The sequence below is a fragment of the Aplidium turbinatum genome, chromosome 4 (genome assembly GCF_918807975.1).
Source record: "Aplidium turbinatum chromosome 4, kaAplTurb1.1, whole genome shotgun sequence".
NCBI lineage: Eukaryota > Metazoa > Chordata > Ascidiacea > Aplousobranchia > Polyclinidae > Aplidium > Aplidium turbinatum.
This window is the reverse complement of record NC_137475.1, coordinates 32,145,976-32,163,632: the sequence shown is the minus strand read 5'-3', so window position 1 is coordinate 32,163,632 and position 17,657 is coordinate 32,145,976. Positions and strand designations below refer to the sequence as shown.

At 38.1% G+C, this 17,657-nt stretch overlaps 1 protein-coding gene across 1 annotated transcript; it reads left to right on the top strand.

The window, feature by feature from the left end:
- The first annotated feature begins 2,267 nt into the window (after positions 1 to 2,267).
- On the top strand, positions 2,268 to 8,587 carry LOC145769463 (centrosomal protein of 85 kDa-like). Its single transcript, XM_082581105.1, has 7 exons — positions 2,268 to 3,518; positions 3,849 to 3,932; positions 4,074 to 4,583; positions 5,008 to 5,211; positions 5,923 to 5,997; positions 6,239 to 6,349; positions 6,527 to 8,587. Exons 1-7 carry the CDS (start codon positions 2,271 to 2,273, stop codon positions 6,800 to 6,802), a joined length of 2,508 nt encoding a protein of 835 aa, XP_082437231.1. The 5' UTR covers positions 2,268 to 2,270; the 3' UTR covers positions 6,803 to 8,587.
- Positions 8,588 to 17,657: the final 9,070 nt, after the last annotated feature.

Below are 17,657 nucleotides of genomic sequence, written 5' to 3'. Positions count from 1 at the left end.
ACACGAGCGCTTGTAATGTTAGGGTTAAACATTCCTCCCAGTCGTTATGGCACAGCATAGATTTATTCCCTAGTCAACACCCTGATGGATCTTTATGAAAAAAAAAGAGGCCTGTGGAGTGGTATCAAAGCCCGAAAGCCGCAAAACGTGGACGCTTCATCGCGAACGGCAAAGACGGTATAGATTTACAGCCAATCTATGAGCCTCTTGATGTGTCTGATTCCAGTGATGACGCGACAACCTCGTGCTCCGATACAGCATCTGATGATTCCGATTCTAAAAGCTAGTTCTTTATCAAACAGACTTTGTGTTGTTCGCAGTATCCCAATTGTGCCGAAATTATGTTAGTGTGTACGTAAATCGAGGCAATCTTCTCGCAGGGAGCTATTAATTTGTTACCTGTATCTGGTTGAGCAATTGACGTTATTTTATGATAATTCAACGTTGCTAGATGTCGAATTAATGTAAAATAAACGTAACTTTCTTATTGGGCATTGTTGTTACGCAATATAACCGAGCGGAAAAATTAAATCGATTTGTGCTGACTCGAACGTTGAATCAACCCAAAATTAACTTACTTTTCCCCGTGAGTTATTTAACGTGAATTCCTGCAACAGCGTGCCACGTGCGTAACTGCGTATCTTGTAGCTCGCTTTATCGCTACTTTTGGCATTATTACATCACAACAAATCAAACAGTGCGGTCGTGATAGACAACTCTAGTATATTTTTCGCTTCTGCCGAAGTAAAAATGTGTGTCGAAGTTCCGATGGCCGCCAATTGCTTGTGATTGGCCGCCGAACAGCTTGCTTCAGTCGGACACGTTTGGCCGCCGGAAAAAAAAGTTGTTTCAAGGCCTGCTATTTGCATTGATTTAACTCCAGTAGACGTCAAATTATTGTAAGCATCTACTCCTTGTTGCGCCTCGCTTTCCGTTATCTCGTCCAGCTGATACAGCATCTGATGATACCGATTCTGACTAGTTCATCAAACAGACTTTGTGTTGCTCGCAGTGTCCCAATTATGCCGAAATTATGTTGGCTTATAAGCTTACGTAAATCGAGGCGATCTTCTCGCAGGGAGCTATTAATATGTTACCTGTACCTGGTTGAGTAATTCACGTTATTTTATGATAATTCAACATCGCTAGATGTCGAATTAATGTAAAACAAACGTAAATTTCTTATTGGGCATTGTTACGCAATATAACCCGCCGGAAAAATTAAATCGATTTGTGCTGACTCGAACGTTGAATCAACCCAAAATTAACTTACTTTCCCCTCCCGGTGAGTTTTTTAACGTGAATTACCGTAACAGCGTGCGTATCGCGTTGCTCGCTTTATCACTACTTTTGGTATTATTACACCACAATAAATCAAACAATTCGTTCGTAATAGACTACTCTAGTATATTTTTCGCTTCTCGTTTTACATGTTTTAGTACAATCTTTTCCTAATAAATATTCACAGTAATTGCCGAGGCAATTTCAAATTTTGCCGTTTGGCCTCGGCAACGTTTTTGCCGAAGTAAAAATATGCTCATTTCGAAGACTGAACCATTGCGAATTTGCAAACACACATTCAATGAAATCTGTTTGAAAACTCTTGCCCACCCAGAATTCCTCTCTTCTAAGAAAAAATCGACGCCTATGCTTGTATGTAACAAAAAAAAACAAAAACTTGTCATGTAGTGTGACAACTATCCTTCTACATAAAGCATTGGATTAGTCCCAATCCTTTGTATTACAGCACAAAACAGTGTTATTATGCTAAAACACATTATATATATAAGAAAGTACTCTATGGAAAATTTTTCGATTGATTTGAAAGCATCCACTTCATGCCTAATAAAAATTGGCACAGACCATCTTATGCATGAATTCTATTTCATAACATACCTTGTTGTGAAGAAATAGTTTTCCCAAAATATCATCCACAAACACCTGATGTGTACTCAAGCAATTGCCATTTAAATCGTTATTAGATTCTCTGTTGTTTGTTTTGATAATCCTATTTGACTTGGCAAGTGGCAACTCCATTTGTGTTTGCAAAAAGTGCTTTCCTTGACATTGGTTTGAGTTGAATAAAAGTTTATTGAAGCTGTAGCGCAACTAATCCTCACGCCACATTGAACAATCTGCTTGTTTTTTTTTTATTGAAATCGTCAAAAAAGATGTGTGATTTTTTCCTAATCCTCTTATTGCTACAGGTCGAAAGTACTTTTTTATTCTTAATATTTTATGGTACCTTGAAGTGTCGCTTACACATTCAAATGTCCAAGAACGTTGCTGCTAGGAACGCTAAGTCTAAAAGCAATGAAGTCCATCCATCTCTCAAGCAAAAACAGACTGAAAGTTTCAAGACTTTAAATATTGGGAAAAATGAAGGGAAAGCGTCAATGCAGAAAAAAATAACCACCAAAAGATCGAGTTCATACGGATCAAAATCAACTGAAAATAAAGAAAAGATTACTAACGGCATCAGCTTTTTGGCACTTGAAAGATGCAACAATGAAGATGATATTGAAAACGAGACAAATTGTGCTAGACCAGATGTGTTGTCGATTGATAGTGATTTCAGCAGTGGCAATGCAACAACTGACAGTCCTGATCAAGAGCCCATCACTGAAATCACAATGATGGACCATGTGTCGTTTTCAAAAAACAGTGATGCTAAACTTGAATATGGGAAAAAGTACCCGCAGGATATCTCTCCTGGTGTCAATGGAAAGAATTTTGATTTAACGAACTATTCATACTGCACACCTCCGAGAGTGCTTGACAGAGAAAAGGAGACAAACAAGGGAAAAAAGGAAACTTTGTTTGGAGAAAAGCCTTTTTCTCGGGTATCAACGTACCTCGGCGTTCCAGGTTTGGTTACAAGTGCTCACAGTCAGCGAACACAGGTGGTTCACGGTCGGCCGGCAGACAATGACTTGGATGTAGCGTCCTCAAACGCCTTTCCCCCTTCCGCCACACAATATGGCCAAGCAAGAAGATTAGCTGAGAAACAAAAGGAAGGAGAAGCATACAGAGCTCAAACAGTTGAAGGTGGTGAGGATATGGACATGAGGTATACAGATATTACCCACATGCAATTGAAAAGGTCTTTGGATTTAATACATGGGCAAAACAGCAGTCGGTCTGGGAGCAGCAGTTCAACGTCTTTGCCAAGTTCTACTTATTCCGACAATGGTGTTTGTTACTCAAATCCTACGATCAGAAATTCTCATTTTACCTGCTCAAGCTTAGGTGGCTTGCACAGTCATCGTGGGGCCGTAACCGACGACTATCGCAGTTATTCTCATTTTGGTCACACTAATTCTGCGCAGCCATCTAATTACCAATCGTCAGTTTATAGCAACCGAAACGGGACTGCACCTCAGTCTACAAAGTTTGATGCTATTCTTCAAGTTAAAGATGCAATGCTGCAAGAAAAAGAAGCAGTCATACTGAAATTGCGTTTACAAATGGCGTCGATGCAACATCAGGTCAAAGAAGGGGATGCAGCTATTCGGCAGGTAAGCAAAACTTCAGAAATTATGGCTCTAATCAAAACAAAGTAAAAGTAATGAAGTCAAATTAACAAATGTTGTTTGCTGTTTGTCATTTCAAATTCGTTGAAAGGTTTGATTTTGATAACGCTGCTTGTAGTTCTGTTTTGTATTTCTGTACTGTGCGAGTAGCCTAACAGTGTTTTTCAAGGTAAACTGATAAGTTGACGTCAAGTTGTATTTTACTTACTGTCTATTTTTTAAATTTATGTTGTGTATGGCGCATCAACTTTTAATGAAAGGTTAGCAAACTATCTTTTGCTTCGTTTGCAACAGATTTATTGATTTCGGTTTTAGATTGTAAAATCAAAGATGGCCAATCAACCATTTTCTTCTTCGTCAATTCCAAATTACTCTGGAAATCAAAACTTGGATCTGGAAGTGAGTAATGCACAGTTGTGTTTGCTCATAGATGGTAGCAAGCTACGGCGATTGATGAAACTTGCTTATACCGGTATTTTCTACGTTTCCGTAGGGCAGTGTGTGATTAATTTTTTGGTCTTAATTTCCACTGCATTTTAGGCGCAAAGAAAAATTCACGATCTTGGCCAACTGCTTGGAAAAGCGGAATGCAATTTGTTGGAAAAATCAACGCGTCATGAGACGGAGAAGAAGGAAGCGAAGGAAAGGATCGACAAATTAGAGGCTTCCTTAAAGAAAAAAGAACAAGCAAACACGGATTTGAAAAAGAAGCAGAAATCGGCTACGGAGCGTTATGAAAAATGCAAAAAGCGAGTGGAATGTTTGGAGCGTTATTTAGGGGATTTACCGACGATTGAAGAAAACAATCTGCTGCAAACTGAGGCTGGGATACTGGGCGAAGAAAGAGAAACCTTGGTTGTTGAGGTGGCAACGTTGAAAACGAAACTCGAAGACAAAGTAAAACTAATTAAAGAAAAAGAAATGCAAGTCAAACAGCTCGAAGAAAATATGCACGAACAGTCCTTGAAAATTAAACGCTTGCAGGAAGATTTAGCGAAAGCAGAAAAATCAAAATTAGAGCTTGGGCGTAATGAAAGAGATCACTTAGAGGTATTAGTCTTTGATATTACTGTATTACTGGCACTGGATGTGTGACCAGTCAATAGTTGTATCGTTTCTAGTTGCCAGTATAGAATTAGCATTTTTTAATGATTGTTCAACGCCGTGTGTTTATGTTTAATTTTACAATATACATATAGGTACTGTATTGTGAAATCTTTTAAAGTAGTGTATGTGCACTTACCGTAAATCTCGAGTGCATTGTTGGAGTGATTTAAATTGTATATGTTTCAACAGCTCAGGGATTAATTGACGATATTCGAAAACCACTTCAAAATTGTTTTCCCTTTGTGTCAGCTATAAGATCGTGACTTGTAAATATTTCATCAAAATTAATGAAAAAAATATTTCAAAGCATTTTAAAACGGGTTTTGGTTGCACACATTTTTGCAGCAAAATGTTTGCTTTTGCGCAGGATTTGAAATACGAAGTCGATCGTCTTCAAAAGGAAAAAGAAAACGCTGCTGTTGTTTTGTCTGGCTGTGAAAAACGCATCAAGCAACAGCAGGAAAAACACAGTCAAGAAATCGCAAAATTGCAAGAGAAACTTCAAGACGCAGAAGATTTGGCTGAAGAACGTCGCCGGGACATGTTTATGAAGCAGCAGACATCTAACAAGGTAAGTAGGATTAATTGGCCACCATGGATTAATTATGTAAAGGTTTTTATGCCCTTCGTTTTGTTCATCGCACTTTGAGACTTAATTAGCTTTTACGCTGTCCACAGTTTTCACATCACCACAATTTTAATATTTTTAACACGCTTGATAGTCAGTTTGCAAATTTAAGATAAATCTCTCGCTCTTGTCTTTTTTCAACTCATAGATTAACTCTCAACTCAAAAGAAAATGATCAACTACAAAGAGATCTATGGTGTTCATCTTAGTTTTGTTATGTAAATAAATGTATTTTCATCAGAATGGCTAGTTTCCTTGACCACCTGAGGACCTTATAGATAGATACATGATATGGTTAGTTGGTTACCCAGCAAGCAAAATCAGCCCTTTTTGCATTGTCTTTCCGTCTGCGGAGTGTGGACGTCAAATTAATGTAAAAATGACGGACTTTCTGATATTGCTAACTTGGTAAACATTTGTCCTGAAGGAATGATCATCAGTTCAACTGCGACTTAGAACGACGCCCACTTTCTCACAGCAGTGACGTATGCAGTGGGCGTTGCTGAGGCAATCAAAACGTCAAGTTAAAGATATATGTGCAGTTCGAAGTGGTTTGCTATGATGCACTGGTTTATGTTACCTTTTTGGTGGCACAGCATTAAGCTCGCAATTTTGGTTTTTTAACGTTGTTTTACTCGTTTTTTTTTGCTACAGGTTCATACGGCGATGAAGAATCTATCCTTACAAAATCAACAGTTACTTGACCAGAAGCTTAACTTGCAAGACAGAGTAAGTCGGCGAATAGACTTTGTTTTTCAACCAACGAAAAGTTATTATCTTTTACTTTAGTGTAGCTTTTTGCTGTGGTTACCGTTTTGCTTTAACCTGACTTTTATTTTCCTTCAGGATAAACGTGTTGAGAAAGAGGAAATGTTGAGTTTTGAAGTAGATTCATATCCTCCACTGCGGCAATGTCATGAATTAAATTACATTGAACTTAGTAAAACAACTTGCTCGTTGAATATTTTAGGTTAAAAATCTCGAGAAACTTCAAAGCAACATGCAAGAAGCATCGCAGGCTTGCTTGAGACTCCAACGAGAAACTAACGGTGCAGTACTGGATCTAAAAGCAGTGACGCAGGTACACCAGATTGCGAACAGTTTTGCTTCCTTTAAAACACGCATAAAGTGCGGTATTATACTGATAAAATAATTGTCGGTTTTCATTGCCTTAGTCCAACTCTAACCAACACCATTACTCTATATATTCACCTTCGATCTCATATATCACCAAACTGTTCTGAACTATTTCTTCTAGGTTTTAATCCAAACGGCCAAAGGCGCTGACCCGAACATATCCGCATTACTTGGTGTTCGAAGCGATTCTATTGGTGGAGAAGAAGACGTGTTCGGCCAATCAGAAATCAGTACAGGTGATGACAGCCAAGACCGAATTGAGACCGGCCTGTCAGTTAACTTAACTAACAAGCGCTTGGCAGAAGTTCGACAATTACGCAAAGAAGTTGATGAATTGCGAACAATGCTGTCAAACCAGTACGCAGAAAGCATTGGTAACAATTGTATTACGCAGTAAGTCATTGTTTTCCATCTGACTTACAAGTTTTATTTGCATCGTTCATACTTAGCAGTACCGTTCATTCACTGTGGTGTCTTCGCTCAATCGCACTATGGTACTCTAATATAAAGTCTTTGCTTCTCTATACTCTCCCAACCAGCAAAATCCGTCATTTTTACATTGGTTCAACGTCTGCAGATGTTCAATGTAAAAAGAGGGATTTTGCTGTTTGTGGCCTATCACTTGGCGACTTTTGTATCGTGTATCAGCTTTGTGATACGAAAGCTGCTTGTAGACGTTTTTTCTTCCTTTTATATGGATCCTACATGCTCTCTATATACTGGTAGAGCCACGGATCTCATGAGTGGTCAATGTATGCGACATTTTTCGGTCACGAAAACATGTTAGAAGATTTTTCCTCGATTGGTTAAGATTTGATAAAGTATCAACTTAAAGTAGGGTCATTCGAAACTTATTTTGGGTCAAAGAAAACCTTTTTTTGGAAGGCTGCCCAAAATACATCATACACACTTTCAAGGTCGCTTTTGTTGTATTTGATGGTGGAGTAAGATACGTTTCATTGGTTTTAAGTATTTATTTTATATTTATGTCACAATCAATTTTGTGCTGTGTGTTTTACACAAAAACTTGCTGTTTCTTTTTATTGCACATTTTCAGAAAGAGGTGCGTTGTTTCAACGAATCGCAACTTTGAATACGTTGTTAATGATAAAAATATCGCAAACTTACGTTTGAACTTGATGGTTTTAGATCAGGTGTTGATTTCACAAAGTAATAAGAAAGGTTAATGTTTCCCTAGGTGACTATTGCATCCCATGACGTGTGTGCTACTTTCCCAGCTAGCGAAATCTGTATTTCTTATGTCTTCAGACGTTGAACCAATGTAAAATGTACGGATGTTTACTAACTAGTTTTTTGATATTGCGCAATTATATGCTTCACTTGCTTTTCGGCAGTCATAAATTGTTTTTCGACTAACATTTACATCAAAGTCATAAATCTTGTCATTTCTTGCACAATAAAACTTGTTGATTGCTTGATTACCTTGAATTCCTGTTTGCGATTTTCGCTGTGCCAAGTTAGAACTTCTGCCGCAAATTAGATGCACATTCTGCTTACAACATGCTGTTGTTGAACCGCATAGAATCTCTAGGGAGCTTACTTGCTTCGAAATGTATTCGCGTATGAATGTTGATTGTTGTGATGGGTTAGTTGTAAGTTCCGTCATACTTGGTATTGTGGCAAATTGATTACAAACGACTGCATGACATTCAGTTTTATGCTCAGTGGTCATTGCAGCGAAATTGTTTTTTTTTTTACTTTCATGACGTCAGTTGTATCTCAACATGTTGTTTCAAGAGCAGTAACTGAGTTTCTTCTCAAACAAAGGTTTTATCGCAACGCTTGACGACGTTGAAACGATGTAAACTGAATAGCTGTGTCTTCTGTGTCTGCAGTTCGCCCAGAGAAGAGTTTTTTTTTTACATTGACTGAAATCTTTTATGCAGTGTTCACTAGTTGTTGCGATATCACACTGGCATGCAGGGCATTGTATTTTGTATTAATGGTGTCAACACGAAACAGAGGATACCGCTTATTATGGCCACTGCGAACGGGAAGCTTAAATTCCATGCAAAGACCACAACAAGGAGCATCTATAACTGAGAGGGAGAGCCGCTATATGTGTCGGCTGTAATAAGCGGAGATCCTTGTACTGTATGTCTAGAATAGTTTTTTTTTATATATCTACATGTGGCCAGAAATAAAATTGCAACTGACCGAGCTTGAGTGCTTTGTAGAGACTAGTGGATTCTGAAGCATATAGTAACCTTCTAAATTTTTGCACTGTCATCCAATTTTAATAAAAGAAACAAAGGCAGACCAAGAATGATTTGGACAACAAAAATTTCTAACTCAACAAAATTAAATTATAAAAGTGCAGTACGAACAGCTCATGATCGAGAACAATGGCGTATTGTATCCAACCCTCAATACGAGGAAGGAAATTATTCGGCTAAAAATTTAAATTTTTAGCCGAATAAACAATTTAGCAAGTTATAACAGGAGTGGTGTGAAGAATCTCACGTGCTAAATCCCTTCGCTTTGCATTTTAATCCCATTGACAGAGACTGGGATTAGTTTGTTTTCAATGCTGGACAAATGCGCGTCTAAGAATCTCGTGGACAATGGATTGAAGCTACGATGACAGATGACCATAACCATATGGTTTTGATCATCTGTCCGTTGTTGTAATTTACCTTATCGTTCGTCTGTCAGTAGTCTTACTTTGGCAATTGCTGAAGACAAATTCACTTAAAGCGTCTTACACACAATCACGGTGCAACTTTGGCGTGGTTTTACGCAAAATTAATGTTGAAAACATAGTGACTGCAATAATGAGAGTTTCAATTCAATGGTATCTCTCAACATTCAAGATCAAATATTTTATTGTGATCAAACCCGTTTAGTTCCCAGCTAAATGTTCAGTCTCAACAGTCTTCATTCATCCAAACGTGCACGAAAAAGCTACTGGGTTGTGTTCTTTGTTTTGTGAAAAGAATTGCGACTAAAGTCAAACAAAAGATCTTGTTTCCCAATCGTACATTCTCGTCAAGCCACGCCTGGCCTGCCTTTTTGTTGTTAAAACAATAGCAAGTTGTGTTTATAACAATGCACTCGGTGATTTATTGTGAGTTGAGTAATCCTTGATAAATTTCGAATAAATCTATCACTTACAAAGCATTTTTCAACAATTTATGGCAGCTTTGAAGAGCGATCACAAATGTCTTAGATTGAAAAGGTGTCTACAAAACTCATGCGAAAAGATGGTAAAGAAAATGGTGGTCGTCATTTGAGGATTATGGGCAGAGAAATTTCTTTACTACCCTAACTTTACAAAGTAGCTACCCCATTTTGAGTCATATTTTAGCTACTTCAACTTGTTCCAGTGGCATATGCTGGTTGTGGTTGATTTGCAAAGGCATGCCCAGGGCAGTTCAGCAAGGCGTGTGCCAAACTGGCCTAAATATAAACAATCGCCTCATGGTATCGCTAGCCAACTATGCGGCTCACTCGATTCAGACAACATAAGAAAATTCCAGTTGTTGAACACAAAACTAGCAGGTGAAAAAAAGCACACACAATTACCTTTAGTCGCTTCTGGGTTCGATTCCAGGTCAAGTCATACCCAGGGATGGCGGAACCACGTGGCCCTGGGCCCACCTACTTTATTTTCTGGGTGGGTCTGGCCCACTCACTTTTGAAAGCCAAATTTCTTTGAAAAGGTAGCGAAAACGGCAAATCAGAGAGGGAGTTCCAATAAAAGGTCTTCACTCATTTGATACACAGTAGGCTAGTTTGATTATCTTTGATAGCTCAATGATGAAATCTAATCTTCAAACTTTTCTGTTGAATCCATTATTGATGTGCAGCACGTGTGGGTGTGCGGTTGCGTGTGACTGGTGGAGCAATCTATCAATCAATATAATTATTCTCTATGGTTAGAACAGTGATATCATTACATATGCACGTTCTGTATAATGCTGCATATTATTACTCCCAGGTGGTATTATAATTGTGTGTGTATTGTTGCATTTTTATTTGTGTGTAGCCTACATCGCCACATTTTGTACAGCGCTATAGAGCAATTCAACAATTTTGTAAATTTTTTGACCAAATCCGGCCCAAAAATGTAAAATTCTGCCTGTTGGCACGAAAGGCAATTATGAAAACACAATGTGTAAACCAGGGATCGGCAACCTTTTTCTAACAGCGAGCCAAAGCCAAACTTTGCATGATCTTGGGCTGGCGGGCCATAGCCTATTAAATACCAGTTTTGATAGATTCAGAGGCATGATTTCAAGGCGTTGACGTAGCCTAATGCCTTCAGAATATCGGCTAGTTAATATCCGTGACGGGAATCAGCTGAATTATGTAGATGACTTTTCAACGTGAGCAGCTGAATTTGTGCTCTCCAGGACCAATTTTAAAAAATAGGTTAATAAATAATCAAGGCCTGGAGACACATTAAGTTGGAAAAATTTGATAAAAGGATTTGTTTGTGGTTACTGCAAAGAAAAAATTTTCAAAATTGATTAGGAATTGTTGAAGAAAAAGCGATTTGAAGAAATGTTAAAAATTTGCTGAAACAACAAGTGGATAAAGACATGGAAATTACAAATGGAAACATTACAAATGGAAATTGACTCTTGTAAAAAGTAAACTGTTCTAGACAAATTTGCAATTCATTATGATTAAAATAGAACTTTAAATTTTACTAAATTTTTATTATTAAACTGTCACTAAACAAAGGTTCATTACTAGCCTTCTGTGTTTTGAAAGTAGTGTTGCCAGACGTGCTTAGATCAATTATAATGCACTGAAATTTGTATCATCGTAACTGTTTTTTGTAGCTTTAATTTTTTGTGCAAACTGTTAGAACAATAATCTTTTTTCTTAATTTGCTTTCAAATACTTGTTTTTAACTTTTTATCACTTATGGCTACCTTTTGGTGACGTTGTAAATCGATTTAAATTGCAAAAAACTTGTTTTATTTATGATTTTCATAAAGCTTTGGAAATTTTGAATTGAATTTGATTAATCCAACTTTATCTAAAAAAAAGTATATAGCACCTATGTTTTTTTTTATTACGCTTAATTATATCTCACCTTTTATTATTTTGTTTTTCTGAATTGATATGGTCACACTGAGCCGGTTTTATCACGGCGAACTGGTTCGCCGTGGTTTTATGTGACTTTTTGTCACTCTGACTCATTCCTTTATGACATCACACTTTCATTTTGTTAATTGTCTTGAGACTTCATAATTTAAAAGTTTGGGGAACTTTTCACGTCTTGAATTTGGCAAAGTTTAAATCGCCCTTGTTGCAAGTGTTAATATCTTAATAAAATTGTACAGTAGGCCTACAGTAGGCTATGCACGTTTTTGTTTTCTTGTAAAACTAAGAAAAAAATTGTAATAGGGTTATGTAGCCTATGTATTTTTTTTAAATATTTAATCGTATTTTTGCCTTTTTTACGTTTTTTCTAAATTTGTGCGGTCACTCTGAGCCGGTTTCCTGTAATTTTGCCTTGCTGAGTAGCATCACATTTTTGTTTAAATGCTTTTGATGACTCACAAAGCGAAAGTTCAGGAAACTTGTCACCTTTTGAATTTTTTTCTTTGTGTTAAAAAGTTTAATCGCCCTTGCACTTGTAAGTGTTAATTGTGATTGTAGGACTATTTTCCAAAAAAACAAAGTTTTTTTTCTATTTCGCTTCTAGGTTTGGTGGCTTTTGTTGGTGTCAAATTCGTATGTTTACTTTGCCGTTTTGTACATGTTTGCGCCAGCAGCAAAAAATAAATTGAATTGAATTGAACAAATTCTTAAACATCAAAATCTTTGTTTACTGGCTAGGCCTACTGCACGCACAAGTACTGCCAGCTCAGCTGTAGGCTTATCTGTCGTGTCTGTGCTCTCATCTATTGCCATTGTAAAGAACTGTAGTTATACAATAACTTTTTGCTAGATGTTACGTTCTCCGATATCTCTTCTTTTCGTCGAGTTACGGTTCTTGTTGAAAGAATTAGGCCTAGCCTATATCTGAAAAGTAGTTTGTGTGTTTTTCTCTGGACATATGTTTTCAATATTCAATCTCAATTCAATTTATTTTTCATTGCTGGCGCGAACATGTAGAAAACGGCAAAGTAAACTCACGAATTTAGCACCAACAAAAGGGAAAGATGGCAAAACCAAAAGGTTTAAAATATGCAAAAGCAGTGTTGGGATGGGATGTCACTATCTTTAATTTGCACAGCCATAAAGCCTGGAAATGAGATAGAAAAGATAAAAATTTTTATGTGAAAACGGTACAAAAATAGGGCTACAATTACAATCAACACTTGCCAGTGCAACAAGGGTCTCCGTTTTCTCCTTTCGGTTTATTGCTTTTTCTCCAATTCTTCCTGCTCATCATAAAAAAAGTCTTCAGAACTGCAGGATGTAGGCCTAAGTGTGCCTCAAAATCGGTCAAATTGGTAAAACAGCTAGATGCGTCTTTCTTCAAAAGTTCTTTCGTCTGTGGCACTTCATGGCAACATACACATTCATTGGGCGGGGACATAGACCGTCACCTCCGAGTAACATGTTATCTCGGAGGTGACGCATAGACTCGCACTTTTGGCAAACGCACCACCTACAGTTCCCCGCACGCCACTCATTGCTGAGAAGATCCAAATCGGGTTGGTGGTGTTAACAAAATCATCTCCATTGAAGTGAAGAGAACATGTAGGCCTACGACTAGTTTTGCATGGTCCATCCCACTTTCGAACACTTGAAGAAAACTTTGACTATTTTCTTCTCAGCACCTTGTTTTGTTTGAAAGCATGAAAAGATAGCACACGTCTATGTCACTGACTCTGTCACATAAACAGCACTTTCCAGGCATTACCTCAACCATAAATTAAGGGTACTGTCTGTGAGATACTGCTGTTACACTGCAAATGGCTATAGCCACTTTGATAAAAATAAACTCAATCTATTTGATCTAATTCTAAACCTGATAGTAATAATAAGTTGACTTTTTCATTTCGGTAATTCTCATTTTACACATGCTTTAGACCAGTGGTTCCCAACCTGGGGTTCGCGGACCCCTTGGGGGTCCGTGAGAAAGCATTTGGGGGTCCGTGATTACCTTGATGAATTTTGGAAAAAAAAAGAAAAGCGATCTTTTTACTTTCATTTCTCTGTTTAAGTGTCAAGTACGCCGTACTTTTAAAGCGCTCTGTCAAGAAGTATAGGGTCAGATTACGAAGTACTTTTGTATCATTTTGAGGTACGTTTGTTAGGCTATCTAGAGAAAACGACTGCAGCAGCTAAAAAATGAGGTAGGCTATCCACTCTCACAATTATTTGAGAGTAAAAGTTTTCTATACGGCATGGCCTACTTAGCCGATATTTTGGGTCATATTAAAAATGTTAATCATGGCATTGCATGACATAATCAAGGACCAGGTGTGACAATAATTGATGCAGCTGAAAAACTGAAGGCGTTTTAGCCAAGTTGCCGGTTTGAAAACGCAGATTGGAAGCAGGCAGAGGTGGGCAAAGTTACTTTCAAAAGTAACTGAGTTACAGTTACTTGGCCAAAATAGTAACTGAGTTACTTTTACAGTTACCGATTTCAAAAATGTAACTAGTTACTAGTTACTTTCAGTTACCGATACTCATAAATCTCAACGTAAACGCTGTAATCCAAATTTAGACAAACAATTATTTGCGGGAGGCGCATCCATTCTCCTCAACATTTATTAGATGTATCACGCACCCTGTGGTGCAAATTCTTTTCTAGTTACGCAGTTGCCTTTTCCTAATGTACTTTGTTTTCCGTCTGTCTGTTTTCCACACTATTGCTTACAATAATCGTTGCGTGTTTCTTGATGCTTATAGTCAGTTAGTTATAGTTACTTTCAAAAAGTTTAAATTTATTGCAATTTAGCCTATACATATTTTCAGATTCCTGATGAGGGCTTAAGTTAAGCCGGAAACGTTTGATTGTTAAACTACTTGTAAATATGTAAAATATATTGTTGTAATGCTCAACTCTGTGATATTGTTGTGCTTTGCCTGTCTTTGGTACAAAAAAGCAAACTCTCTCCCGAAACTACAGTATATTCTCTTTAAATGCTCGAAACAAAGGAAATAATTTGTTTTCCCTGCTATAACTCGAAGTTACTTAGACATCGACTTCCGATTTTGAATCGAAAAAACAATGATGTAATAAGTTTGCGAACAGTGAACGTAACACCGGGACTCCGGTTCCTATACTCCAAAACTACAGCTCCTGTACACTAGGGTGGAGTGAAACATAGGTTAAAAATGAAAGTTGATAGAATCAATCTGTAATAGTTACTAAAAGTTGTGATGTGGTAAATGTATTCACATGCTGCAATATTTTTGATTTTGATCAACGTTTACGTCTGCCGCAAGTCCATTGAAGTTTTCACTGGTATTTTGGAGCTATGACGTCATCACAATTAGCAGATCGTCACCTTTATCTAACTTCTACCTTCGGTACTTCTATCTAACAATATCAGAGTTGTAAATTACACATAAATCGTTGCAATGCAGTGGAAAATACGTCTTTTAGAACGCTTGTTGCATGTATATGATCAACTGATAAGAAAAAACACGGATTTTAAGCTATTTTCTTCAAATTTCTGTTCCTTTCACAAGTTCATCACCACAGTTTAAGCAAGTATGTGCAATGAAGGTAAAGCAAACTACAGTAGAAAAGTGTTTTTCTTAATATGACAATATTGAGATTTCGGTTGCCTGTTTACTTTTGATCCCATATAAATATTGTAAACGCTTTTTAAATCATCAGCTTATACAGTACATGGGCGTTGGCAGAAATATTGCAGGGGGAGGGGGCAAACATCTTTTAAGCCAAATTTCATCTTGTGAGCTACAACGAGTGCAACGTAGCTAAGTGTATTGATGAAATGTAACGTAAATTTGGACGGCACGAGCGAAAACGTTACAATTAAAGATATTTCCAAGGCATACTTAGCGATAGTTTCCGAAAGCGCGAAAAAATAGTCCTGGAAAAATGTTGGTTTACTTCGAAGAAAATTGGATGAAAAAGATATTATCGCCCAAAGGTAAGAAACATTTTTGAAAGTATCGTTTTCATAAGGAAAAAAACGTTTATAAAACCCAAATCCAGGGGGACAAGTGCCCCTCTCTGCCGACTCCCATGAGTTTAAATCTCATTAAGCACTCCATTTGCCAAAAACTCTCGTTTTGTATTGAATACAGCCATTTCTAATCTTGACTGCAGTCTACTTCGAATGAATCCGTCCTGTTGTTTCTGTCCACACACCGCAGATGTTGCTTCAGTAACGAGGCGCACGGCCCCTTCCATGGCTTGCGTGCGACACGGATAGCTAGGAAATTCAAGCTCTGGAGCTGCAGCATCTTGAATGAAGGACATTAACTGACTGTCCGGTATGTCTCGAGTTAGCGGTAGTTCATATCTCTCTGTATGCTGCCAATCAATCAGTTCAAAGTATTCGTTTGCTTCAAAGATCAAGAGTGGAACTTTAAAGAGACGAATGGAATCTCCATGACCTTGTTTTCTGGAAAGTATCCTTCTCAGTGCTAATTTTCTGTTGTACAGACGTTCATCTACCAACATCCACAGCAATAGGTTCTCTTGGTGAGCAAAAAAGGCATTTCGGTTGATACCAGGGACAACTATTGCTTTTAGTTCAGCGCTAAGACAGCGCGACTTTTTAACTACGTGAAACAAAGTGTTTAGCTCCTTTACAGTAAGTAGTACAGGAAGGTTGCGTTTTCACTGCAAACCACGTTGGAGCGTATAACTTGGCAATGTAGGCTACTCCACCAAAAGTTTCCTTGCTTCAGTTGTCCCATTAGGTCATGACGATGTCGCCGCCAATGTGCGGGTTCAACTATGGCAGGAGAGACTGGCAGCCGGACCGACATTGGCCAATATGGAGCTCACACCCATGGAGAGCCTTCCTCCCAGAAAACGTGAACCGTGGAAGTATTGGCGATGCCTCAACCGCTTAAGAACTGGTATTGGCAGGTGTAAAACCTTGATGAGACACTGGGGGTATTCCATGGGGAGCACAAGTTGCAAATGCGGACAGGAGCAAACGATGCAACATCTACTCGAATGCCCTGACCTAAAAGCAAGGTGCTCTGCACAGGATTTGGCCGAGTTCAACGATAGAGCAAGAGCCTGCGTGATGCTCTGGGCTACGGCCGTGTGATACACGATGAAGAAGACCAACGCTCTCAGATTTTACAGGGATTGTTTCGTGAAACATAAAGCTTCAAAATGCGATTGGTTGTTGTCAGCCATCTGGAGTGATTCATCTTTCTTGGATTACAATAGGCAAGCTTGGCATCACAACGCCCTGAGCTAATTGCTTTACAGATGCCATACAAGTACAGTAGGCTACTGCTGGTCTGTGCTTAAGCTCACGTCAATTGAAGGCAGTTGAATATCAACAGCCTCAAACTCTGTGACTGGTAAACTGTCACAGTCTTCAAGTTTTTTACCAATGGAGCCAGAAAAACTTAGTGGACCAGATGTAACTCCATCAAGATAATGCATCAAGTGTCTCAGTGGTAATTCATTAAAATGCAACAGACATACAAACCGCTGCAATGGCTTTTTTAGGCCCTTTTTAAGAATTGCATATTTCCGATTATGTTGCTTAAATGGACTAATTGAATCGTAAGAAATATCCTCTATGACGTCACATGCGATGGTTTTGTTGCGGAAAAAAATCTGAAGCAAATTGTGATATTTAATCAGCACATCCCTTGTAATCTTGAACTTGCTTGCGGCAGACGAAAACTTTATTTTAAAACGCTGAAATTTTCAAAGCTTAATAGTCAAGCCACACTACAACTTTTAATCGCTATTACAGAGCAAAAATCAAAATTTTCTTTTTTCACTCCACCCTACTGTACACCTCTGGCAGCTATACGACAAGCATGAACTGAGCTATCAAGTGTTGCCAAACACTTTTGCTAAACATTGCATAGAAAGTCACATATTGATCAATCACCAAAAGCAATTAATTTAGCCAAATCAGTTCTCAAAAAGCGCTAAAAAAGAGTCAAATCGCCAAACCATAAATATGAAGCAAAACGTCTTAAAAAATCGCCAGATTTCTGGATTTTGGCGATGAATCCGCCAATATGGCAATCTTGCTCCATAAGATCACAAAACAAGAGCGCAGCGCATGGGCAGTGCTGCTCCGATACAGCTGCGAGAAGAATGCATTATTGCGCAACGCGCAGCAAACACGCGT

Bases quoted from the DNA above. Each gene is read 5' to 3' on its own strand.
- LOC145769463 (XM_082581105.1), top strand. From the start codon at position 2,271: ATGTCCAAGAACGTTGCTGCTAGGAACGCTAAGTCTAAAAGCAATGAA. The intron at 4,584-5,007 runs GTATTAGTCTTT...GCTTTTGCGCAG, and splicing joins ATGAAAGAGATCACTTAGAG to GATTTGAAATACGAAGTCGA. The intron at 6,350-6,526 runs GTACACCAGATT...TATTTCTTCTAG, and splicing joins ATCTAAAAGCAGTGACGCAG to GTTTTAATCCAAACGGCCAA.